At 35.6% G+C, this 23242-nt stretch overlaps 1 protein-coding gene across 4 annotated transcripts; it reads right to left on the minus strand.

Annotated features, from left to right (window-relative positions):
- Positions 1–6040: 6040 nt before the first annotated feature.
- LOC144970581 (galactokinase-like) lies at positions 6041–23006 on the minus strand. 4 transcript variants are annotated; one of them, XM_078910351.1, is made up of 8 exons: positions 22631–23006; positions 18456–18633; positions 15469–15727; positions 13311–13492; positions 11097–11247; positions 9490–9658; positions 9095–9194; positions 6041–6869 (listed from the first exon to the last, which is right to left on the minus strand). In XM_078910351.1, exons 1-8 carry the CDS (start codon positions 22790–22792, stop codon positions 6829–6831), a joined length of 1242 nt encoding a protein of 413 aa, XP_078766477.1. In that variant the 5' UTR covers positions 22793–23006; the 3' UTR covers positions 6041–6828. The 4 variants fall into 4 exon arrangements, with proteins under 4 accessions (XP_078766477.1, XP_078766478.1, XP_078766479.1 ...); XM_078910352.1 differs by having other exon boundaries at positions 6041–7652; positions 22631–22926; XM_078910353.1 differs by having other exon boundaries at positions 9065–9194; positions 22631–22926.
- Positions 23007–23242: the final 236 nt, after the last annotated feature.

Consider the following 23242-nt stretch of genomic DNA (forward strand, 5'->3'; position numbering starts at 1 on the left):
ACAGCGTTCATCTAGTTCTAGTGTTTGCACATTATGTCTTTTATGGAGAATGAGAGACACGGATTTTTATCGGAAAGTCGACGCGGATGTGACCGAAATAGATTATGAAATGCGTCAAGTGGAAAAGCCGATTTCGTGATCTAACGCAGATTTTCACCAGCACAAGGATGTAAAATAATGTAAGTTTTTATATAGCGTATTATCCACTTTATGAACACACAGCGCTTTACAATGAGTATCAAACCAACAACAGCACCTAACTGTAAGGCGCTACCGATTTTCTTTTTACACCTGAATATAATGAGATAATCCGACTAAAAAGCCCGTTTTTTCATAGGAATAGGTCAGCTTTGAACCCTATTTTGGGACTCGGAACTTGAGACACATAGGTCTCGTGTCATAACCCCCTTCCTTCCCCCCCCCCCCCCCCCCCCCCCCCCCCCCCCCCCCTTTCCACACCACCAAGCAGCAGGATGCATTTTCGTTGCACATACCATTATCTATATCATCTAAAAAAATACTTTCAACGACAATAAAAAGCAAACTTATAAATCAACACTATCCATACCAACCATTTTCCGTATTTTCACCATAACGTCATAACCATCCAACCGACGTGCACTTATTTGCAGGTCTGATAATCCAATTCGTTATGGGCTCATTGTTGTAATGGAAATCTTTAAAAAATGACGCAAAATATTGTCCATTACAACAATGTTGAACTCGGTTGTCAGACCTGCATATATGTAAACATTGCATCCAACATAAAAATTGATTTTTTAAACTCCAACATCAACTCAAAAGGAATAAGTATGCACATGTTAGATTTAACATGATTTTGTTCAGCAAAAAATAAAATAAGGAATGCATACACACCAAAAATAAAAAAAAATATTTAAAAATCAGCAAAAATAAAAGAAAGAAAACAAAAAACAAAACAAACAAACAAACAAACAAAAATGTCGGACACACAGCATTAAGTTCCAATAGTTATAACCAAAAAAAAAAAAAATCATATTTTGTGACGTAAAATAGAAATATGATTTTTTTTTAAAAACTAGACTGTATCTTAACGAAAGTGACAATTTTCTTGTATATAATTGGTAGGAAGAGTGTCGTTTCAACCTGGTACAAAGACAAAAAGCCATATAGAAAAGTATATCAAATAAACTTGAGCTTTTGTATAGTGCAATATCCACTAAACGTGCTCAAAGCGCTTTACAAAGGGTCCCTGACCAACAGCAAGCAACACGTAACGTGAAGAACGAGACACAGTGCCTTTTAGGCGATATTTTCCTTTTTTTCGACAGAGACGAAGCTGTTAATGGCCAGGTACTCATTTTACACCCGAGTCCGTTGAGTAAAGAGCCTTTTCCGAGGACTCGAACTTAACGCCGTGCAAGGCTCGAACTCAGGACCTTCCGATCTGAAACCGAGTGTCATACCACACAGGACAAATTATAACAATGAAACATAGGAGACTATCTTGGTGCTTTACAATCTTATAAATTGTACGACAGAGTAACAGATTACATTTAATACAGCACTGATTGCATAGCTGGGTCTTTTCGATCTAGCGAAAGCATTTTGCGATAGACAAGCGTTCTATTCCAAAGGATAGTAAGCAATTGCTATTGTCCGTTTCACGCTACTATATAAACCGGGATAATAATTTCCGACTCCATGGGCCAAATTAATGGCTCTGAAGGACTACTTTTTGACTGTGTCTTAACGAATGTAACAATTTTCCTACCGTTGTTATGGAGAAAGTCGTCTCGTAGTTTTCAGTGGTAATAATATATATAGTAGACATTATAACTTCTTTTTAAAAATTACCAATTTGTGTTTAATCACATTTTAGTAATGCGTTAAACTCATTTATATATTACCTCTGGTAACAAAACTTTGCTTTCAAGAAGTTTATTCAATTAAAGATCAAGAATAATTGTCTGCGAAATGTTCGTAGTAGTAGTAGTAGGCAGGTCTGCTGTATCTTAAACGCCACTACCACATTATCTCATTCATCCGTAGTGTTTCATTCATCCTGTTTTGTTGATAAAGGGGAAACCCGAAACGTTCATTTGATCTGGGGTTTTTTTTGTAATTAAATTGAAGTTTACATTCAATTTCATATTATTATTTATTTCTTCGAGCTTCGAGCAGCAACATTTACACATTCATTAAGATGAATAATGAATTAATTATTCATCTTAACAACGCCACTGCCACATTATCTCATTCATCCGTAGTGTTTCATTCATCCTGTTTTGTTGATAAGTGGGAAACCCGAAACGTTCATTTGATCTGGGGTTTTTAAAAAAATTAGATTGAAGCTTACATTCAATTTCACATTATTATATATTTTTGCGAGCTTCGAGCAGCAACATTTACACATTCATTAAGATGAATAATGAAATAATTAATCATCTTAACAACGCCACTGACATTATCTCATTCATCCGTAGTGTTTCATTCATCCTGTTTTGTTGATAAAGGGGCTATTATTATTTACTTAATGAATGTGACAATTTTCGAACAGTTGGTATGAAGAAAGTCGTCTCACCCTGGTACAAAGATAGAAAGCTATAATATTATGGAAAGGGATAAAAATAACAGGAAAACAAAGGAGACAATGCGATCTTGTTTTGTTTGTTTTTAAGGGTTTTACGGCGCTTGCAACACATTTAGGTTATATCAACGCCAGTAAAAAAGGAAGAAAATGGGATAGCAAAAAGTTCTAGAATTACAATAAAGCATCCAAGAAAAGGGAAGACAAAGGGGAATTTGTTCAAATAAGAAACAGGTGTAGATTCCAAAAGCACACTATCAAAGTACTTAGTTTGAAATCACTAAGTCTCATCCAGACACAAGCACAGGTCCCCGCGAAGAGGAATACACTCAAATATTTTATAAATCATACATAATATAAAGAAACATAATGCAGTGCATAACAGAGAGATGATTTACAAGGGAAAAACTATCATCTCCCAAAACTCTAACTAAACATTTGACTGTTTCCCTCCCAGCCAGGGTTTCCGGCCAGGGCCTGGACAAAACCAAGTAATCCCATTCCAAGGCAAAGACAGAAAGCATGTTGGAAAACAAATATAGGTGGGTAGAAGACAGTCAGTACCTCCCTGCCCACTATGAGAGGTAAGGAACCCCACCCAGCAATGCGATCTTGGCTCCTTTCCAATGTTAAATATCATTCAATCCAATCCAGTCCAAAATAGTTGCAGCTTCATGTGATAAGATTGACGCAACTAGGTATGGTGGGGTGGCATTAGAGTATTATCTATTTATTGGTTTTAAACCGTTTACGTTTTAAATAACGATGGAATATCGTTGGGTTATATTTTTTTTAAGTTGAGCTTTTATATAGCGCAATATCGACTTAATGTGCTCAAAGCGCTTTACTAGTGTGGCTATGTGGTCTTGTGGTATGACACTCGCTTTCGGATCGGAAGGTCCTGGGTTCGAGCCTCGCTCGGCACATAGTTGCGTCCTTGGAGAAGGCTCTTTACTCACATTCTCTCACCGCACTCAGGTGTAAAATGAGTACCTGGCCGTTAACAGCGGTGTTTCTGTCCGAAAAAATTATAACATCGTCTAACAGGCGTCATGTCCCGTCCTAAATGTTAAATGTTGCTGTTGGCCAGAGACCCCTTGCAAAGCGCTTTGAGCACATTTAGTGGATATTGCGCTATATAAAAGCTTAATTTATTTTTTTTCAAAGCCATATCAGACCTATTTTTGTTTTTTGTTTTTAAGGGTTTTACGCGCTTGCAACACATTAAGGTCATATATCAGCGCCAGTAAAAAGGAAGAAAATGGGATAGTAAAAAGTTCAAGTATTACAATTAAAGCACCCAAGAAAAGGTAAGACAAAGGGGAATTGGTTCAAATAGGAAACAGATGTAGATTCCAAGAGTAAGAGCACACCATCAAAGTAGTTAGTTTCAGATCACCTAAATGTCTCATCCAGACACAAGCACAGGTCCCCACCAAGAAGAATATACTCAAATGTTTACAAATCATACATAATACGTAAAAAAAACATTATACAGTACATAACAGAGAGATGATTTAGAAGGGAAAAAATATCATCTCCCGAAACTAACTATAGATTTGACTGTTTCCCTCTCAGCCAGGGTACCCAGCCAGGACCAGGACAAAACCAAGAAATCTCATTCCAAGACAGACAGAAAGCATGCTGGAAAACAGGTACAGAGGAATAGAAGATATAGTAAGTACCTCCCTGCCCACTATGTGAGCATATCAGACCTGAAAATATGTGGACATAGAGGTGGGTGAAAATGTATTTTAAAATAGCTACCCAATCACTGCTGAATGTTAAGGGGAGTTGGAAAAAAAATATTGACTTCACCCTGGATCGAACTCGGTCCCTTTGCGTGTGAAGCCAGTGGTCTACCAACTGAGCTATTGCTTGCTCAAAGCGCTTTACAAGGGATCCCTGGCCAACAGCAACCCGCAACATTTAAGACAAGCCATGACACGCCTATTATTAGGAAGCAATAATACATTTTTTCCCGGCGGAGACAACCCTGTTACAAGCAGGTACTCATTTTACATTGAGTACGGTGACAGAATGTGAGTAAAGAGCCTTTTCCAAGGTCTCAACTATGCGTCGCTCAGAGCGGGTCTCGAACCCAGGACCTTCCGATCCAAAGGCAAGTGTCATACCCACACGACTACATAGCAGCACATATAACAACATAAAATTTCACGAATCCTTTATATAGCGACTTAAGACAGATTTGAAGGTTTTCATCAATAATGTGGGCATCCAATGATAAAGCCAGTACCTACTTTAATATGAACGTTGTTAGGATTATGACAACCAATGAATAACTAAATGTTCTTATCTTCAATTTCATCTTCACATAATACCATATTTACGCCCTGGGTTGCAACTTATTCGTCGTCTTCTCTTATCTTTCAGGTCAACAGCTAGTATGTACTATAACACAAATCACTTGGGGGGGGGGGGGAGAGAGAGAGAGAGAGAGAGAGAGAGAGAGAGAGGAGAGGAGAGAGAGAGAGAGAGAGAGAGAGAGAGAGAGAGAGAGAGAGAGAGAGAGAGAGAGAGAGAGAGAGAGAAAAGAATGCTGGTATTGGTATAGATGAATGGAATGGAAGAAAAAAGGTCCATATTGATGTTACGCTTTTAGGTAAAATACAAGAACTGAAAGGCGGATGAATTCAACCAACAAAAAGATTTTTAAAAAATAAATAAATAATTTTAAATATATATATATAAAGGTGACTTTAAACGTTTAAACTCGGATTTGTAAATTTTAGTGAGCTTCAGGGTTGCCAATTCAGGAGGCAAAAATTTACTGAACTTTTACACAAACAAATTATTGACCAACCCATTTCTGAGTGCTGAACTCCAGCAAATAGACATTATGTACTCGTACTTACTTTTTTTTTTTCCATTTAGCAGGTGATTGGAAAATATACTGAATGTTTATAATATACTGAATTCCGTAAATATATACGGACAATTGGTAACCTTGGAGCTCTAATCACCCAACTCGTGGTCCAAAATGAAAAAGAAAGTGAGGGAGGTCGATTTCATTCCTTCTATACAATGTACTGAGAGAGAGTGATATTATAAGCATTATTTTTTTTTTTCAAAATACTCTTTCTGGACATGCCTAATAGACAAAATAATGTCAGAGAAGGTGAAATCCTTAGAATATCTCTGATAATACTAACTGCGTGTATTTCATTGATAAAGAACTGAAAAATTGTATATGAAAGGTGCCAACAAAGCAAGAAAGAAAAATGCAAGACAAAAAAAAACATTTTTTGGGATGGTTTTGTTCTTGTATTTTTCTTGCTTGCTTTGTCTGGCACCTTTCATACACACTTGTTCAGTGCTTTATCTTACACCGGTGCCTGCTCCTTATTTTCTTAATTGGGTATTTCATTAAATGACACCCATCAAACCAACAAATGGTCCAAATTGAAATGGTCCTCAAATCAAATCAATAAAGCCCAAAGCACAGCAGGATAAGGAAATACAGGTTTATTTTCAATAAAATATTAACATGAACAACGCTTTGAACTGGCACCCAATTCTAAAATATAATAATTTCCTGTCTTGCATCGCAGTATTGCTAAATCGATATGTCAACTATATTCCATCCCGTGATTGAAAGGAAGGTATTATTATATATACATAGATTTACTGTTGCCCTTGTGGGAATCTTGTGCCTTGTAAGAAATTATGGTCATGTAAATAAAAGCAAAGTACAACATAACTTCGTTATTAATTGTACAGTGCATAACAGAGAGACGATTTACAAGGAAAAAAAATATCATCTCCCAAAACTAACTATACATTTGACTGTTTCTCTCTCAGCTAGGGCATCCGGCTAGGACCAGGACAAAACCCAAGTAATCTCATTCCAAGACTAAGACAGAAGGCTTAATGGAAACAGATATAGGGGGATAGAAGACACAGTAAGCGCCTCCCTGCCCACTATGGGAGGTCAGGAACCCCACCCAGATTATTATGTAAATAAAAGCAAAGTACAACATTAAGACGTACACGAATATTTATTGCAAAAATGCACAGGTCATTTCGGACTCGTGTGTGTAAACGTGACTGCATAACTAGTTGGGGATAGCAGATAATATAGTGAATAAATTTATCGTGAAAATTATCTCCTCCTCCTCTTCCTCCTGCTACTCATTCTTCTTCGTTGTAAAACGTCTTGAGGTCAAGTTTGTTTTCATTTTATTTCTTCTTCGGCAAGTGATAGGTTTTATCAGCACCAGTTGTTGTTGTTTGTTGCTTTAGGTCTCTTCCAACACAATTGAGGTTATATGAGAGACCGCTGAAACAAAAAAACAAGCAATCTAACAAAAATAGTACAAATGTAAATCAAAATCATAACCTAAAGATATCATAAGCTAAATTATAAATAACCAAGAACAAACAGGCAGAAGATTTACAGAAAAAAAAATACCCCCTGTCAAAAATACAATCACAAATCAAAGAAGCAGGATAGGCTAGTAAAGAGAAGAAGAAACGACATCACTATCGGATCATACACCCATGCGAACATCTTATCAGCACCAGTAAAAACGAAGACAATGGGAGAGTAAAAAGGTTCAAGAATTACAATTAAAGCACCCAAGAAAAGGTAAGACAAAGGGGAATTGGTTCAAATAGGAAATAGATGTAGATTCCAAAAGCACACTGTCAAAGTACTTAGTTTGAGATCATCTAAAAGTCTCATCAGACACAAGCACAGGTCCCCACTAAGAGGAACACACTCAAATGTTTACAATCTTATATAATATTTTACAAAGAGATGATTTACAAGGAAAAAAATATCATCTCCCAAAACTCTAACTATACATTTGACTGTTTCCCTCCCAGTCAGGGCATCGACCAGGGCCAGAACAAAACCAAATAATCTCATTCCAAGACAAGGACAGAAAGCAGAGTGGAAAACAGATATAGGAGGATAGAGGACACATTAAGTATCTCCCTGCCCACTATGGGAGATCAGGAACCCCACCCATCATATCATAGTAGAATGTGAAATGTTCTGAACTTTGTTTGTTGTTGCTTTAGGTCTCTTCCAACACAATTGAGGTTATATGAGAGACCGCTGAAACAAAAAAAAAACAAGCAATCTAACAAAAATAGTACAAATGTAAATCAAAATCATAACCAAAGATATCATAAGCTAAATTATAATAACCAAGAACAAACAGGCAGAAGATTTACAGAAAAAAAAATATCTCCTGTCAAAAATACAATCACAAACCAAAGAAGCAGGATAGGCTAGTAAAGAGAAGAAGAAACGACATCACTATCGGATCGTACACCCATGCGAACATCATAGGTATATGATTCAAGGGTGATGCTCCCATCCAACCACCCGCGATGTTCTGAACTGTATAGTGCGTAAAATAGATGTAAATGAATAGGTTAAATGAATACTCTAAACAATAGACACCTAGATAACCACACCTCTCGGACAGTCATCATAATGTAAACAATGACAGTAATTGTTAAACATAGTAAAGTACACAGGTAAGTAAAATACCCACTGTTCTACCACTTGATCAATAGAACCAATACAGAATATTATGGGTAAATTTAAACGTTTAAAATATGATCAAGAAAATCGTGTGATAACTAGTCACCCATTTTGCGGTATAAAAACAATAACAATGATCAGAGAGAGGTCGATTTCATTCATATTGTTTAGAAACAACTGTCACAAATTCTATGCTTTGATTGGTCAAAAATCTACTCATTAATTGTAAAATTCAATTAAAAATGATAGCTATCAAGTTAAAAACAACCAAATCTCCTGACAAAAAATTAATTAAAACAATATCACTAAGTATGCAATGAGATCATATTGAGATTTCTTGAGTTGATAAATAAATATTAAATAAAAACTGAGCTTTTATATAGCGTAATATTCACTGAACATGCTCAAAGCGCTTTACACAGGTTCCCTCCCTAGCCAAAAGGAGCACGTAACATATAGGAAGAGACATGAAGCTTGCTAGGTAATATTACAATTTATTTCTGACAGAGACAGCATTGTTAACAGCCAGGTACTCATTTTACACCTGAGTACAATGAGAGAATGTGAGTAAATACCTTTTTTCCAAGGACTCAACTGGCAGCTGCTCTAACCCAGAACCTTCCAATCCTAAGGGAAGTGTTATACCACTAGACCATATAACCAGCTATGTGGTCCAGTGGTATGACACTCGCTTTCGGATTGGAAGGTCCTGGGTCCGAGCCTCGCTAGGTGCATAGTTGAGTTCTTGGAAAAGGCTCTTTACTCACATTCCCTCACCATACTCGGGTGTAAAATAAGTACCTGGCCGTTAATATTGTCTGTCAGAAAAAAAAATTGTAATATCGCCTAACAGGCATCATGTCTCATCCTACAAGTTACGTGTTGGTCTGGGACCCTTTGTAAAGCACTTTGAGCACATTTAGTGGATATTGCACTATCTAAAAGCTCAAGTTTTATAACTACTTGTGGAGAACTACCTGTGGTGATGATGACTAATACTTAACTACCTATCTCTATTTCTTGAAATAGCATCTTGATAGGACTGGCTCCATCTGACGATGCACATATAAAGAACGTTGCTTCCTTCCCAGTTGCTTTGTACTTGGTCTGTGGAATATTCAAAGGAACAACTTTTAAAGATCTTATTGTTTTGGAAGGATACACAGTTATATTGAGGGAATGAATCTTTTTTTTTCTTTCAAAATCTAATAATGTGTAAAAACATGACTAAATATTGGTAGATTTTGAAAAACAAAATTGTAGGTTAATAATCTTACCTGAGTAAAAAAAATGAAAGTGCTTTAAGCAGCAGGTGTCAATGCCGTAACCTCTCGATCACTAAGTTAGCCAACATAATGATACAGTTTGAGAAAGTGGGACACCAAATATATACTACACTTACAGCCACATGCTGAATGACCTTATCCACAGCTGATGACTTGACGAGGGTTACAGTGCATCCACCAAATCCACCGCCAGTCATTCTGGAACCCAATACTCCATCAGCCTTCAGTTCCATGGCGTACTCCACTAATTGGTCAAGCTCTGTACAGGACACCTCATAATCATCTCTGAAGTAATGAATAGTAACGTGTAATGATACCATGTTTACAATTATAATTTGTGACGTCAGATTATCAAGCGTAAATTTCACAAAAAATCAGATTCTTTAAAAAGAAGTATATCTTTTAAATATTTTCGAAGATGTCTTTTATTCAAACATGTCGAAATAGGAATCGATTGAGGGGTATAAGAAATTATATCTTACACTCTTGATTTTTTGGAATTCGAACTTTGTTCCCAATGCGCACTCACAACCTCGTGCAGTGGTTGGGAACACCTCCGGAATACCAAAAAGCAAGAGTGTAAGAATCGTATTTTACCATACTACTACCATTACCACTTAGACTACTACTATTAGTGTGTATGTGTGTGCGTGTGTGTATGTGTGTAAGAACCTGTGAGGATACATAAAATATGATGAATATATCTACGTCTGTATGACTGTATGCTTGTTTGTATAAATGTATGCAATGAATTTAATCAAAACATGTAAAAAATATTTTCAATGTTTCGCCTTTATGGAAGATGAAAAAAATGAAATAAATTTTTTTAAATAAATGAAAAAAATAAAACATATCGAGGCAATCAGACTCCAACTGTGTAAGTGCATTTTGAAAAAGACTTTTTAAAACAGTGCGGCTTTGTGACAAAATATTAAGACTTCCACCCTGTTCGTGTCTCTTTCTGAAATTATCTTCCCTATTACGAGTTACCTACCTTGCCATTAAAACTAGCTTTACTTTAAGCGCTTTATAAAATCGATATGGCCATAAAAACAAAAAAACACAAAACATAAAAAGTACTAAAATCACTCAAATTAATAGGTGGCATAAAAATTAACATGAAGTATTGCCATGATGATTTGGAAGTTCTCAAAGATTCTGAATATCTGATAATGTGATGGAAGGGAGATCAAAAAGTGGGACAGGATTTGTTTTCACTTTAACTTGATACATCAAATCTTTCAGTTTTCACAAAGAAAGCAGTGACAATGGCTTCACCTAGAAAACAGTACTTACTGTCATGAGACTAGGAACTCTTTGAAATAAAAAATAAGTTCTGCTATTAAAGCTGGCGAAATTATGAATTAAAAAAAAAAAAATCTAGCTTTCTATTCAGAGGTTCCCCATAGCTCAGTTGGTAGAGCACTCGCTTCATAAGCAACAGGGAATGAAATTGATCCCGGATGAAATCAAGATTTTTTTCTCTGAACCCCACCACCCAGCAGCTGGGTGTGCAAGATCTGGAGGAAATTTCTTTACGATGATGGACCGGTATTCTACCAAAATGATGGCAAGCAATAGCTATCGTCCATTTCAAACTATAAAAACTGGGATAAACTCCAGCTCCATGGGCCTAATAGCTCTGAAGGACTACTACTTTATATATATAGATTTATTTTCCATTCAAGGAATATAAAATAACAGTAGAAATATTGAATATTACCTAAGGGAATTGTGACTTTCCACCATCAGTTGTCCAAATTTGTTAAAGTCTCCATTTTCCAAAGCCGTCGCTGCTTCATCAGTTCTTCTGATTTCTGTGATCACGTGACGAGCTCTCCTGAAAGTTTCCTCATCCAAATCGGATTTACCGGCTAAGTAAGAAAAGAGATGGAAAAAAGTAATAAATGTTACTGTTTCTTAACTGTGTTATGTGGAGATGATTCTGATGTCAAAAAGTGATTTTAAGTGGAAATAACTAAAACCGTGAATTTTCTTTTCTTCTTTTCTTTCACGACTATGTGGTTGTGTGGTATGACACTCGCCTTCAGAGCAGAAGGTCCTAGATTCAATCCCTGGTCTTTACTCACATTCTCACCATACTCAGGTGTAAACTGAGTACATGCTGTTAATAGCATTTTCTGTGTCAGAAAAAAAAGTATAATATCACCTAACAGGTGTCATGTCTCGTCCTACATCTTATGTATTGCTGTTGGTCAGGGACCCTTTGTAAAGCACTTTGAGCATGTTTAGTGGAATTGCTCTATATAAAAGCTCAAGTTTTTGTTAAAAAGAATCTATAACTATTTCCCTAATTAGAGTTAGACTGAAGGGGATGCAAATTGGGTCAGTTTGGGCGAAAATTATCAAGTGACTGTTTTTGATCAATTTATTCATTCCTTATTTCATTTCAACGCTGAATTAATAGTTTGAAAGAATAAAAAATGCAATTCAAAACCCTTACCCAATATTAGTAGGCTCAAAATCTGATAAAAATTGCGTTTTCTCAAAACTGTTATCTAATCACCATAAACATTTTTTGGGACTTGGCCATTAAAAATATTTTAATGCCCGAGTTTGAAATTTGGAATTAAAATAGCTGATATATTACTACAAATATCTGGCTACTTTGATTTTGTTTCTATTGAATAGTTTCTGGGCAAAAAATATTTCTTTAAATATTGTAAAAAAAAAAAGTGAGGGAATTTTATTCACCTTTAAAAAGAAATTTTTTAAAACCCTTTGAAATTGAATACTTATTAAGTACCTAGCCAGCAAGTTACAACTATGCTTAAACTTTATATATTAACTTTAAAAATCAAAATCAAAGAAGAATTAATAAAATGGTGGAGACCCAAAAAACTTGTTTATTTAATAAGATAGCGCCATTTCCATGGCGACGAAGAGATTTTCAATTATATTTTTTTTGCCAAAATTCTGTTTTACAAGATACCTGATGTATAAACATCATTAGTTTATCGAGCCACCTCAACTCTTTCAGCACCATTGGCTGCACTGTGCGGCCAGAACAGAATCTGTTCTACTGGCCAATGGCTGCACATGGCCGCACAGTGCGGCCGATCTTGAAAGGCAAAAATATTAATGTAATCCAATCCTACTTTCTACAAAAGTACTATAAATTGAACCAATGGTATCATTTCTTTCATCAGAACATTCAATCGGCCCTATATATTGGGGGGTATTTTAATTGAGATTTTGCACTGAATTCGAATGTCGCTTTGTCTTAGCTTGTCATTCTCAATCTGCCTCAATCAGGTGTCTGTCAGTTTGTGATGGAAATGCGAATATAGCTTCAGTGCTGAAAGAGTTAAGCCAATTTCCATATGTGATACACCGTCTCATAGCACCATCATATCGTGATAAACTAGGTGATGAAAATCAAACTCTTTTGCCACCGATATGAGACTTCGAGAAGATCGGTGGAAAGAGAGATGACATCCTTTGGTTGGACCTGGGGTGAGGTTCGAAAGCTGGCCTGGTGCTCTTTACTGTCAACCTTATGTGTTTATGAAATGCCGAAGAGGAGTAAGTACATCAAGTATGAAACTTGGGTTTAATTTCTGTTCTTCATGGTAAAAAATAAATAAAGTTTTTTACATTGTAAAAGACGCAATGTACGTATTTCTTTATTCCTATCCTGTTAATTCTAAATTCACATTTCAGGCTCTGATTCATCTCGACGTAATACCGTTTTGAGACAGTGGGTCACATATCTTTTGCCTAAAATTCAAAAATTAGTTATCATCTGAATCACCTCCAATAATAACGACTAGAGACAGGAGATGACATTATATCACGTAAATCAATCATCAATATCCTAATCAGTAAAATAGGGATTAAGAGTACAATTCACCAGTGGTTTGAACCTGGGTAGCCCATTGCAATGCTGTTTCATCACCTCAATTTTTTTTAGTACCTTCTAAATCTTCCATTGATGCATTTCTAAGACTAGGTTTTCCGAGAATGCTGGCTGCCTTTTCACATTGTTGTCGTCTCATTGGATATTCTGACCCGGTCAATTCATGTTTGACATTTGAATTGATCACCAGCACTACAACATTTGGATCCGACATCAGCACAAGTTTGCCCTCTTGGGATCTGAGGAAAGGAATGCAAGTACAACATGTCTAATAAGGATGAAGAAAAAATTATGAATAATAACAGTGGAATCCTTATAAAGTCAACACTCTTAAAGTCAACTCCTGCTTAAAGTCAACACCTCTTGATGGTCCCAAGTTTTCTTATTTTTTCTAAGTGAGTTCCATTGATAATGGGAAAAGTCAACACTGCTTCTTAACCCATTGCCCCTTGAATCGCCCGTCATCGCCCGCTATTACTGCCTCTCATTTTACTTCCTGTAACGGATGTAAAATAAACTGGAGAGTATTACACGTATTCTGCATTAAATACTTGGACGAATTCCCTTTCATTGAATATTAATTTCATCTCAGAATTCTCCACGATCAAAAGTTTATAATGGTTCAAACAAAATGAAATTTTTCATGGTCAAATTGGCGTTCAACTTTCTGACTTACTTCGTGACCAGCTTGATGATGATAATATTGATATACATGATGGAAAATTTTATGAAAGTTTGCTCTTTTCCCTTCCTTTTTCTTTTTTATTTCATTGAAATAGCATGGCTCGTTATCTCATAAATAAAGTTTTAAACATGTAACACATAATTTATGCAGAGTTGCACCCCTTGATGTTAGGAAATATGGTAGGATTCTATGAAACCATCCAAGGGGCAAAGGGTTAAAGTAAACAGGTAGTGCTGGCTTCATCAGGATTCCACTGTAACTCACCATTCACCAGGATCAGGTGAATATCAAATCAAACGTCAATAAGAAAACATTTCTGTCACAGGAGGAAATCACAATTGTGATACAGAGTCGCAACCTGACACCATCCCACACCACTAAATGTTGCCTTTCTCTTAAAAGTTGAAGCTGTTAGAGTATGGATTGGATTGGATTACGACCCTTTAAAATTAATAAGTGATTGAGTGGATCATACTTTACTCCCTGAGTAATTGAAAATAATATAAGAAATATTTCACACATTCTACCACATGATTGTTACATAGTATGATACCAGACACACCACAGATCTCATTACTGTTTAAGCTTTTTACATAATATGTGATTACAAACTTATCCATATATATAGGATGACAGAGTTTTGTGTATTTATGTGAGAGCTGTGCCTTGCCAAGGAAATTATCTTCATCACTCTTCAGCCATATTGTGACAGAAATACTAATTTCACTTCAGCACTGAAAGGGTTAACAATAAAACCCATAAGAGAATAATTTTATTTTAAAAAATTATATTCCACAAATACATATGACTATCTCCAATCCATTCAGGGATTGATACCAGAAAGGAGTCATGGGCCCTAATGGATAATTTTCTTGGTTGATATATTTATATTATATTCAAATAATGGATTAGATAGATAATTATTTTGCATTATCATTTCTCTTATAAAAACTATCTCAGTCGGTAAGTTTTCATTGGTAATTCCCTGAAAACTTTGCAATAAATTCAAAACTAGTAAGAATCGACTACCAAATGACTGCTCAGTCAAGATTCGAATTGTTATACATTGATGTCAAATGGTATCTGCAGCATATACCATAGATACATGCATTACTATCTGCAGCATATACCACAGATACATGTATTACTATCTGCAGCATATACCATAGATACATGCATTACTATCTACAGCATATACCACAGATACATGCATTACTATCTGCAGCATATACCACAGATACATGTAGTACTATCTGGAGTATATACTACAGATACATGTATTACTATCTGCAGCATATACCATAGATACATGTAGTACTATCTGCAGTATATACTACAGATACATGTATTACAGTGAAATGTTTACTTAAAGGAGTAATTATTTCACACAAAGAAAACTGTTCTCATTTGAAATTTAAACCACGTTGTATAATATGACAGGCTTCCTCTTCTCCAAGCCAAATACAAATTTTTAAGATGATGAAAGGGAGAGAAACATTCAAAAGAATAAAATGATTTCTATTCGATTACCTGCAATCAATAAGAAGAGCATGGCCTTCCTTTCCCATCACAGAAATGAACTGGTCCATGATACCACAAGGCATACCGGCAAAGTCATGTTCTGCCTTCTGGCACCTTAAAATCTTGGTAACTTCAGGGGTTTGCGTACTGCTTCCAATTAATTGCTCCACAAATGTGTAAGTGGCTACTTCAATAGAGGCTGAGCTGCTTACACCACCACCCAGGGGAACGGATGAAACAATGACAGCATCAAAGGATGGTACTTCATCTGTATGGATAAATACCAAATAAACATATTGAGAGGTATATTTACTTCCTCCCTCAGAAATTAAAAACAATCATGCACTGGACAAGAATATGACCATGACCCCCAACTTCTTTAAAAGAAAATATTGGAACCAAACGTTGTTCCTCAAGTAATGTAAACATATTTAAATAATAAATTTTGCTTGGAGTAAAATAAACTTGTCTTGGTTGTAAACAAGCAGGTTGAGGAAGTAAGTAGACAGTTTCACCAACGTTGGTGCCAGTGCATCAAATGATGTAGGCAAGCCTAGGAGGTTTACTCCACATCAAGAAAAGAATTAAGACTTATAGCAGCGTCATACAAAAAGCTGAATGACTTCTGGAGGAATGCTGATATTTCATAAAGGTGTCCCTTCTCAAGAGTTTAGTCCTTTCAGTACTACTATACGGATAGAAATCTGAAAAAAATTGCATATGATACAGTGCCAGACAAAGCAGAAAGAAAATTTAAAAAAAAAAACATCATCCCATAAAATCAGTCAGAAACATCTGGGGATCAAACCATAGAACTCACGATTACCAACCAAGCAACTACCATTACACCACAGAGGTTACCCCTTTAAGTCATCCGAATTATCAAGTAACCTCTGTTATGTAATGGTAGAACGTTTTACCAGTAGTCAGGCGGCCTAAGGTTCGATCTTCAGGTCAGGCAGGCTATCTTCTGGCATTATTTTTTTTCTAGTATTTTTATTTCTGCTTTGTCTGGCTGGCATTGTTTCAAACACAATTGTTTCAAATCTATTCAGATGTTTATCTACACCAGTGCCTGCTCTCTAAAATTAGTCATTTCACTATTTGGATAGGTGACATAGAAACCACCAAAGGAGAAGAGGAGAAACTTAACATTCTCCAGTCCGAATTAGATGAAAACAGCATTTATTTATCAAATGACACAATACTGGAAACAGCTGGGACAGAAAATAGAAGTGAACAGAGCACGATGGAACTGGATAGGCCATGTTGTGACAAAAGGACAGAAGACAATTGTGTGGTTGTCTATGAGGGAGGGGGGGGGGGGGGGGGGGGGGAAGCCAAAAACAACCTGGCAGAGAATGGGAGAGGCGGAAAGGAATGGAGCAGGAGAACAGCAATCCGCAGAGCCCATGACTGTCCAAGGTGCGGACATGCTGACCAAGCCTTACACATTCCTCCTACTCCTAGCACTGACAGACTTAAGATAGGAGAATAAGTCTTTCAAGTAGGGTACCTATCATATCATATCATGTGATTAGTCCAACTGGATTTTGAATATCTTGTGCGGCTATGTAGTCTTGTGGTATGACACTCGCTTTCAGATCAGAAGGTCCTGGGTTTGAGCCTCGCTGAGCGCATAGTTGAGTCCTTGGAGAAGCTCTTTATTCACATTCTTTCACCATACTCAGGTTTAAAACAAGTACCTGGCTGTTTACAGCATTGTCTCTGTGCGAAAAAATTGTAATATTGCCTAACAGGCGCCATGTTATGTCCTACATGTTAAGTGGTGCTGTTGGCCAGGGACCTCTTGTAAAGTGTTTTGAGCATGTTTAGTGGATATTACGCTATATAAAAACTCAATTTTTTCTATTATTTCTTTTTTTTAATCATATCATATCATATCTTGTGAAAGTTATTTAGCCCCTAGTGTTTAAATTTAATCATTATTATATTAGGAAATAGTTTTTTATCAAGCAATACTTTGAATCTATCCACAGGCAACAATTTTTATTTGAAACCCAACACTGTTTCAAAGTTTTACAGTTTTGCTAAATACAAAAATTCCCATTATGCTGTCATCTGCATTTTTTGCGGCTGCAAATATCAGGGCCATCCGCAAATTTTGGCAAATTTCCCAAAATTGGCAAATCGTGGCAAATGTTGGGAAAATTGGCAAATCGCGTGGCAAATTTTGGGGAAAAAAAAAGAAGCGAAAACAAAATAACGAAAAAAAAAGGGCGAAACTTGAGAAATGTTGCAGCTTTGCCTGGGCCCAAACCAAGGGAAGCTACTCTCTATGGATAATGATCCTTTAAAATCTTTGTAACAAGGCTATTGTGTAAATTAATAAATGTAGCCTCCTTAAACGTAATAAATTGTCTTTTATATATTTTTTTTCTGTATCGCATGTTAATAATTTACTGAAACGCTTAGTTCTCCTCGGCAAATTTGTGGGCAAATTTTGGGGGATTTTTGGCAAAATTTGGCAAATTTTAGGTCCCAATTTGGTAAAAAATGCAGATGACAGATTATGATAGTTTTGTATCTCTCTATCTACCATAAAATGATTTTTTTTGTTTTTAAATTAGAGGTATCCAATCCAAGTCAAGCTCATGATGAACTTATTCACACAAATCAAAGAGATCTCCAAGAATTCTACTTTCTTACAGATGACTACGCACAAAAGTAGTCTTTTTGTTGGTATCATGCCTGGAAGTTTTAATTCAATCAAATTAAAATGGCATGTTCAGGAAAATGAGTACCTGGCCAATGACAGCATTGTCTCTCTTGGAAAAACAAATGGTGATATTGGCTTACTGACATCATGTCTTGTCCTGCATTTTAAGTGTTGCTGATGGTAAGGGACCCTTCGTAAAGCACAATGAGCACATTTAGTGGATATTACCGATATGTTGCCGAGCGATGCTCGAACCCAGGACCAGCGAGTGTCATATCACAAGACAACATAGCTGCACAACTAACTGAAACTGTACCTGGAAATTGTGCAACAACACCCTTTACATAGTTGGCCCATTTAGGAGTTCCGGGCTTGACCCCTTTGGCAGGAAATTCACAGTATCTGTCCTCATTAGCTACTTCTGCAAGTGTTTCAACGCGGCAGGTTCCTGTGTTTGTTTTAGCCCCTACCAGCACAGTCACCATAGGGAGAGCCTGATGATTTGTACCAAAAGAAATGAATTTAGATAAAATCAAAACCATAGCATAAAGTAAAAGGTAAAATAACATTCTGAGAAGAATTAGCAACCTTTATAATTTTGTGGTGGTTGTTTTAGTGGAAGATAAGTAAGTAGCAGTAGCAGTGATGTGATGTCAGTAGTAGCATGCAGTAGTAGTAGTAGTAGTAGTACATTTAATGATTAATTAGAATGGTCGGCACATTCAAATATAGTTATTACCTAAATGAATTCCATAATGCATTTTATGAGAAAGCTGAACAACATCAACCTAGATCAAGTTATCCTCTATTCTATAAATCTTGTTTAATTAGTAATTTGAGCTTTTGTCTGACTGCCAGGGGTGGTTACAGTAAAAAAACATAAAATTGACAAGATAGTTAAAAATGGAGGAAAAAAAATGCTCTGTAACACCATTTTTTGATAACTTGAAAGAATTTTATTTTACATACGCAACAATAAAATTAATAGAATTTTACATGACGAGTCACACAATCTGCATGACAAAAATTAATTTGCAAAAGAAGTGGAAATGCTCTGAATAATAAATAAAGAGACGGCAACATTTTAATTCTTTCCTTCCAACAGCATTTGTATAATTATAATTAAAACAAACGCATAATATAATACAACCTAATATAATATATATATAACATAACATATGGTATAGGGCAAAATAGGATAAGATCCCTTGAATGCCCTTAATATTAATAGTAATGCCATAAATCTATTGATTAAAGATTACAATAATGATACACGTAGTAAAGATAGTATTTCAACTTAAATGTACTCATGTATATGCGGTGTACAAACATATATCTTTAACCGTGACATAGCAAACACACACACACACACACACACACACACACACACACACACACACACAACACCCCGCATATAGAAGATAACCATAATAATATAATAATGCATAATATATACATACAAGATTGAAAGTCATGTCAACAGCAGTGCAAACACGTATTATTCGTCATATATAAATCTCCCATCATATAATTCCCTGTCTACTGGCACCTTGAAATAATCCATAGATTTTGCATTCTTTGTTTCAAATTTCAAACTGTTCCATTTCTGAACAATACGAATACCGAACCAGTTTTGTCTTATGTTTGTTTTGCATCTAGAGACAAAAATCTTAAACTTGTCCCCTCTAGTAAAAGTAATATTAGAATATGAAAATAAATCAGAAAAGTCTATCCTATCCATACCATGTACCAATCTATAAACCTGACTTAAAAATCCCTACGAATTCTTCTATATTTCAAACTGGGTAAGTCAAGAAATTCTAACCTTTCCTTATAAGATAAATACTGTATTGTATATATATTTTTTGGTAGCTCTCCTCTGTACACTTTCAATACTAATAGATTGTCTTTTATATAATGGACTCCAGATGCAATTTCCTATTCTAGATTGGTCGAACGAGCGATTTATACAAATATAAAAATGTGGTTTTATCAAGACTTATAAAGGTTCTATATATTATTCCCATCATTCTGTTTGCACGGCTTACACAATTATCAATATGTACATCAAAATTCAAATGTGAATCAAAAGTAACTCCCACATCATTTCATAAGGCACAACGGAAAGTAGATTTGACATAGAAGTATCGGTAAAATAATTATGACATGGATTATTTTTTCCTATATGTAATACTTTACATTTCGAAACATTAAAATCCAAATGCCATGTTGTAGACCATTTATAAGGGGTTCTCCCGATTGCTTGGTTGGTAGAGAACTCACTTCACAATCAAAGGGACTGATTCGATCCCGGGTGCAGTAAGGTTTTTTTCTGACCCCCTGTCCACCCAGCAGGTAGCTTTGTCTGTCAGACCTGGTAGAAAGTACTTTACGATAGACTAGCATCCTATCCAAAGTATAGCAAAGCAATTGCTATTGTCCGTTTCATGCAATAGAAACTGGGATAAACTCAGGTCTCCATGGGCCTAATGGCTCTGAAGGACTATACTAATAAATATAATTCGTCATAATTTAGTAATATAATTCGTCATAATTTAATATAATTTGTCATAATTTAGTAATATAATTTGTCATAATTTAGTAATATAATTCGTCATAATATAGTATAATAAAGTCTACCTTGTTTTATAGAATTATTTTAACTTCAGAAAAATAATTTGTATTGGAAAAATAAATAGTATGAAATATAATTCTATCTTCCTGTTTATTTACGAACACATATACCGATTATACTAGAAGACCAAGTGATCTGTATTTATTTTTCTACTCATATATTTAGCTTTCCATAGAGGTAAAAGTTTACCGAACAATTAAATGACATACATGCTTTTACCTATTTTTGAAAAAAAAAAGTACTTGATCTCTCCAATAGCTACAGGTGTTCATTCCTGATAGCAAACTAAAGGATGTATATTTATACTGATACCTTCCTTTAAAGTTTGAGATTTATTTCTCCACATCAATTCTAGATTTAATAAGCAATAATAGATACAGGTTAGATTCTTTAATTAATTAACTAATTAATTAATAAATTAAATGTTACAATTTAATTCTTGTTTAGGTCTGTATTTTAAGTCTATTGACTGACTGACTGACACTGAGTGACTGATTGAATGACCAGAATGTGGAAATGTATTGTTACACACCGATGTGATGAAGAATCATAAATTCCATCCATTATGGATCAAAAGGGTATATATCTTATCATATCTTAAAAGTAAAATGTTCCAATTGTATGAGTATCTAATAACTCTAGTAACAGTAACAGCAGTGGCAGTTAAAGAAGTAGAAGTATCTAGTAGTAGTAGTAGTAGTAGTAGTAGTAGTAGTAGTAGTAGTAGTAGTAGTAGTAGTAAGTAGTAGTAGTAGTAGTAGTGGTAGTATGAGTAGATGTAATAATGGTGGTAGTGAGGTGCTTTATAGTAGTAAATGAAGTAGTAGTAGTAGTAGTAGTAGTAGTAGTAGTATAGTAGTCGTGTATGTAGTATAGTGGTCACATCATCACCATCATTATCATCATCAAAATAGACAACATTGACACGTCATTATGACCAATGTTTTATCATCATTATCGTTTGTTTTTTTTTTTTGTTGTAGAAAAAGTATTCTGCTGCTCACCTATTTGAATTCGGAGATTACAATAATTGCATCCATAAGTGGACAAAATAATGGTTAAATTTACATCATAGTAGATATTCGTATGCAAGGGCACTGGTCGCGGATTGATGTCCCTGGCGAGAGGGCGGTAATCTTTTTTTGTTTACCTCGGAACTGGTCCGATCCTCTAATGTATTCAAATTAAAATTTAAAATAATGATAATTGATTAATTTCTTAATGGGTATGATCTATATTAACTTTCCATGTGCCCGAGGTCATTGGTCACATTGCAAAATGTGCTCAAAGTGACCTACATAGTGAAAAGTGTTCACATATTTTGAACTAGATATCTCACACCACGATTGGTCATTGTCTTAAGCTTGACATTGACACATGGGTATGTTTACAACTTTCATAAACAAAGCAGCGTGTTTACATTTGTTCAGAAATGTCCAATCATTGGACAGCAACAAATCACCTGATTGATGACTCGCTTGGACGAAAACATGAATATAGATCGCTCCCACTCAATCCATCTGAAATAATGTTAAATCTAATCGTGATAATTTATCAGAGACATGTATAATTATTGTCGTTGTTGCTTTCGTGATTATTGTTGTCATTGATATTTCAATTTATGATTCATTCGATCATTACCAATTTTCAACAGTATTCTATGATATTAATGTTCGATTTTACATTGCCGTGCCGTGTTGATAGTTTCCTTACCTTCAACGTGTAAAACTGTGGATGATGCAATGAAATGAGTAATTATAAACTATTGAAAGGGCATTTAAAGGATCATTCCTATATTCAGCCTTTAGTAAGATAAGATGAGATAATAAAATGTAGTAATTATAACAATGGCTTACCATTGGAAACACAAATCCATCATTGTAATCAGTGTGTTCTCCGATCAAATTGACACGCCCAGGAGCTTTCGCGGCATGAGTAGGTTTCACTCCGAACCTTTTCTCAAACGCACAACTTGCTTCATCCAAAAGAGCCTGCACGGTCTTAATAACAGTAGCCATAGTATTAAAACTAAACGTGTGAAATAATGCAGATGAAAGGAAAATAGTTAAGACCCGCAGTTAACACTTAAATTTTGAGTGTGATCGGCGGGTGTCAAATCTGAATAAACGTTGAGTTAGGTAGGGTAAAATCGGGTAATTTCGCCGTTTTTTCACTGTCTCACTTCTGGCCTGCCGTGGGAGGCCAATTTGCCAATTGGGCAACCCAAACACTGACAATAAGTTTACCTGGCCAATCAATTATTTTTTTGTGAAGTGTTAACGTAGATTTATATTGTATTTTATTCACAAAAGTCCTTTTAAAACTGCCACTGTTGTCGGGTACATTCGCCGCACGTCGGGGAACTTCGCCGCCACTGGCGGGTAACTTCGCCGCGAGATTTTGTACTTAGTTTTTCTCCCTACAAGACAATATGAGGAACAATTTCCATTTCTTAAACTCTTCTTGTC

This window comes from Berghia stephanieae, chromosome 4 (genome assembly GCF_034508935.2).
Source record: "Berghia stephanieae isolate SIO BIC M18660-M18661 chromosome 4, UCSD_Bste_1.3, whole genome shotgun sequence".
NCBI lineage: Eukaryota > Metazoa > Mollusca > Gastropoda > Nudibranchia > Aeolidiidae > Berghia > Berghia stephanieae.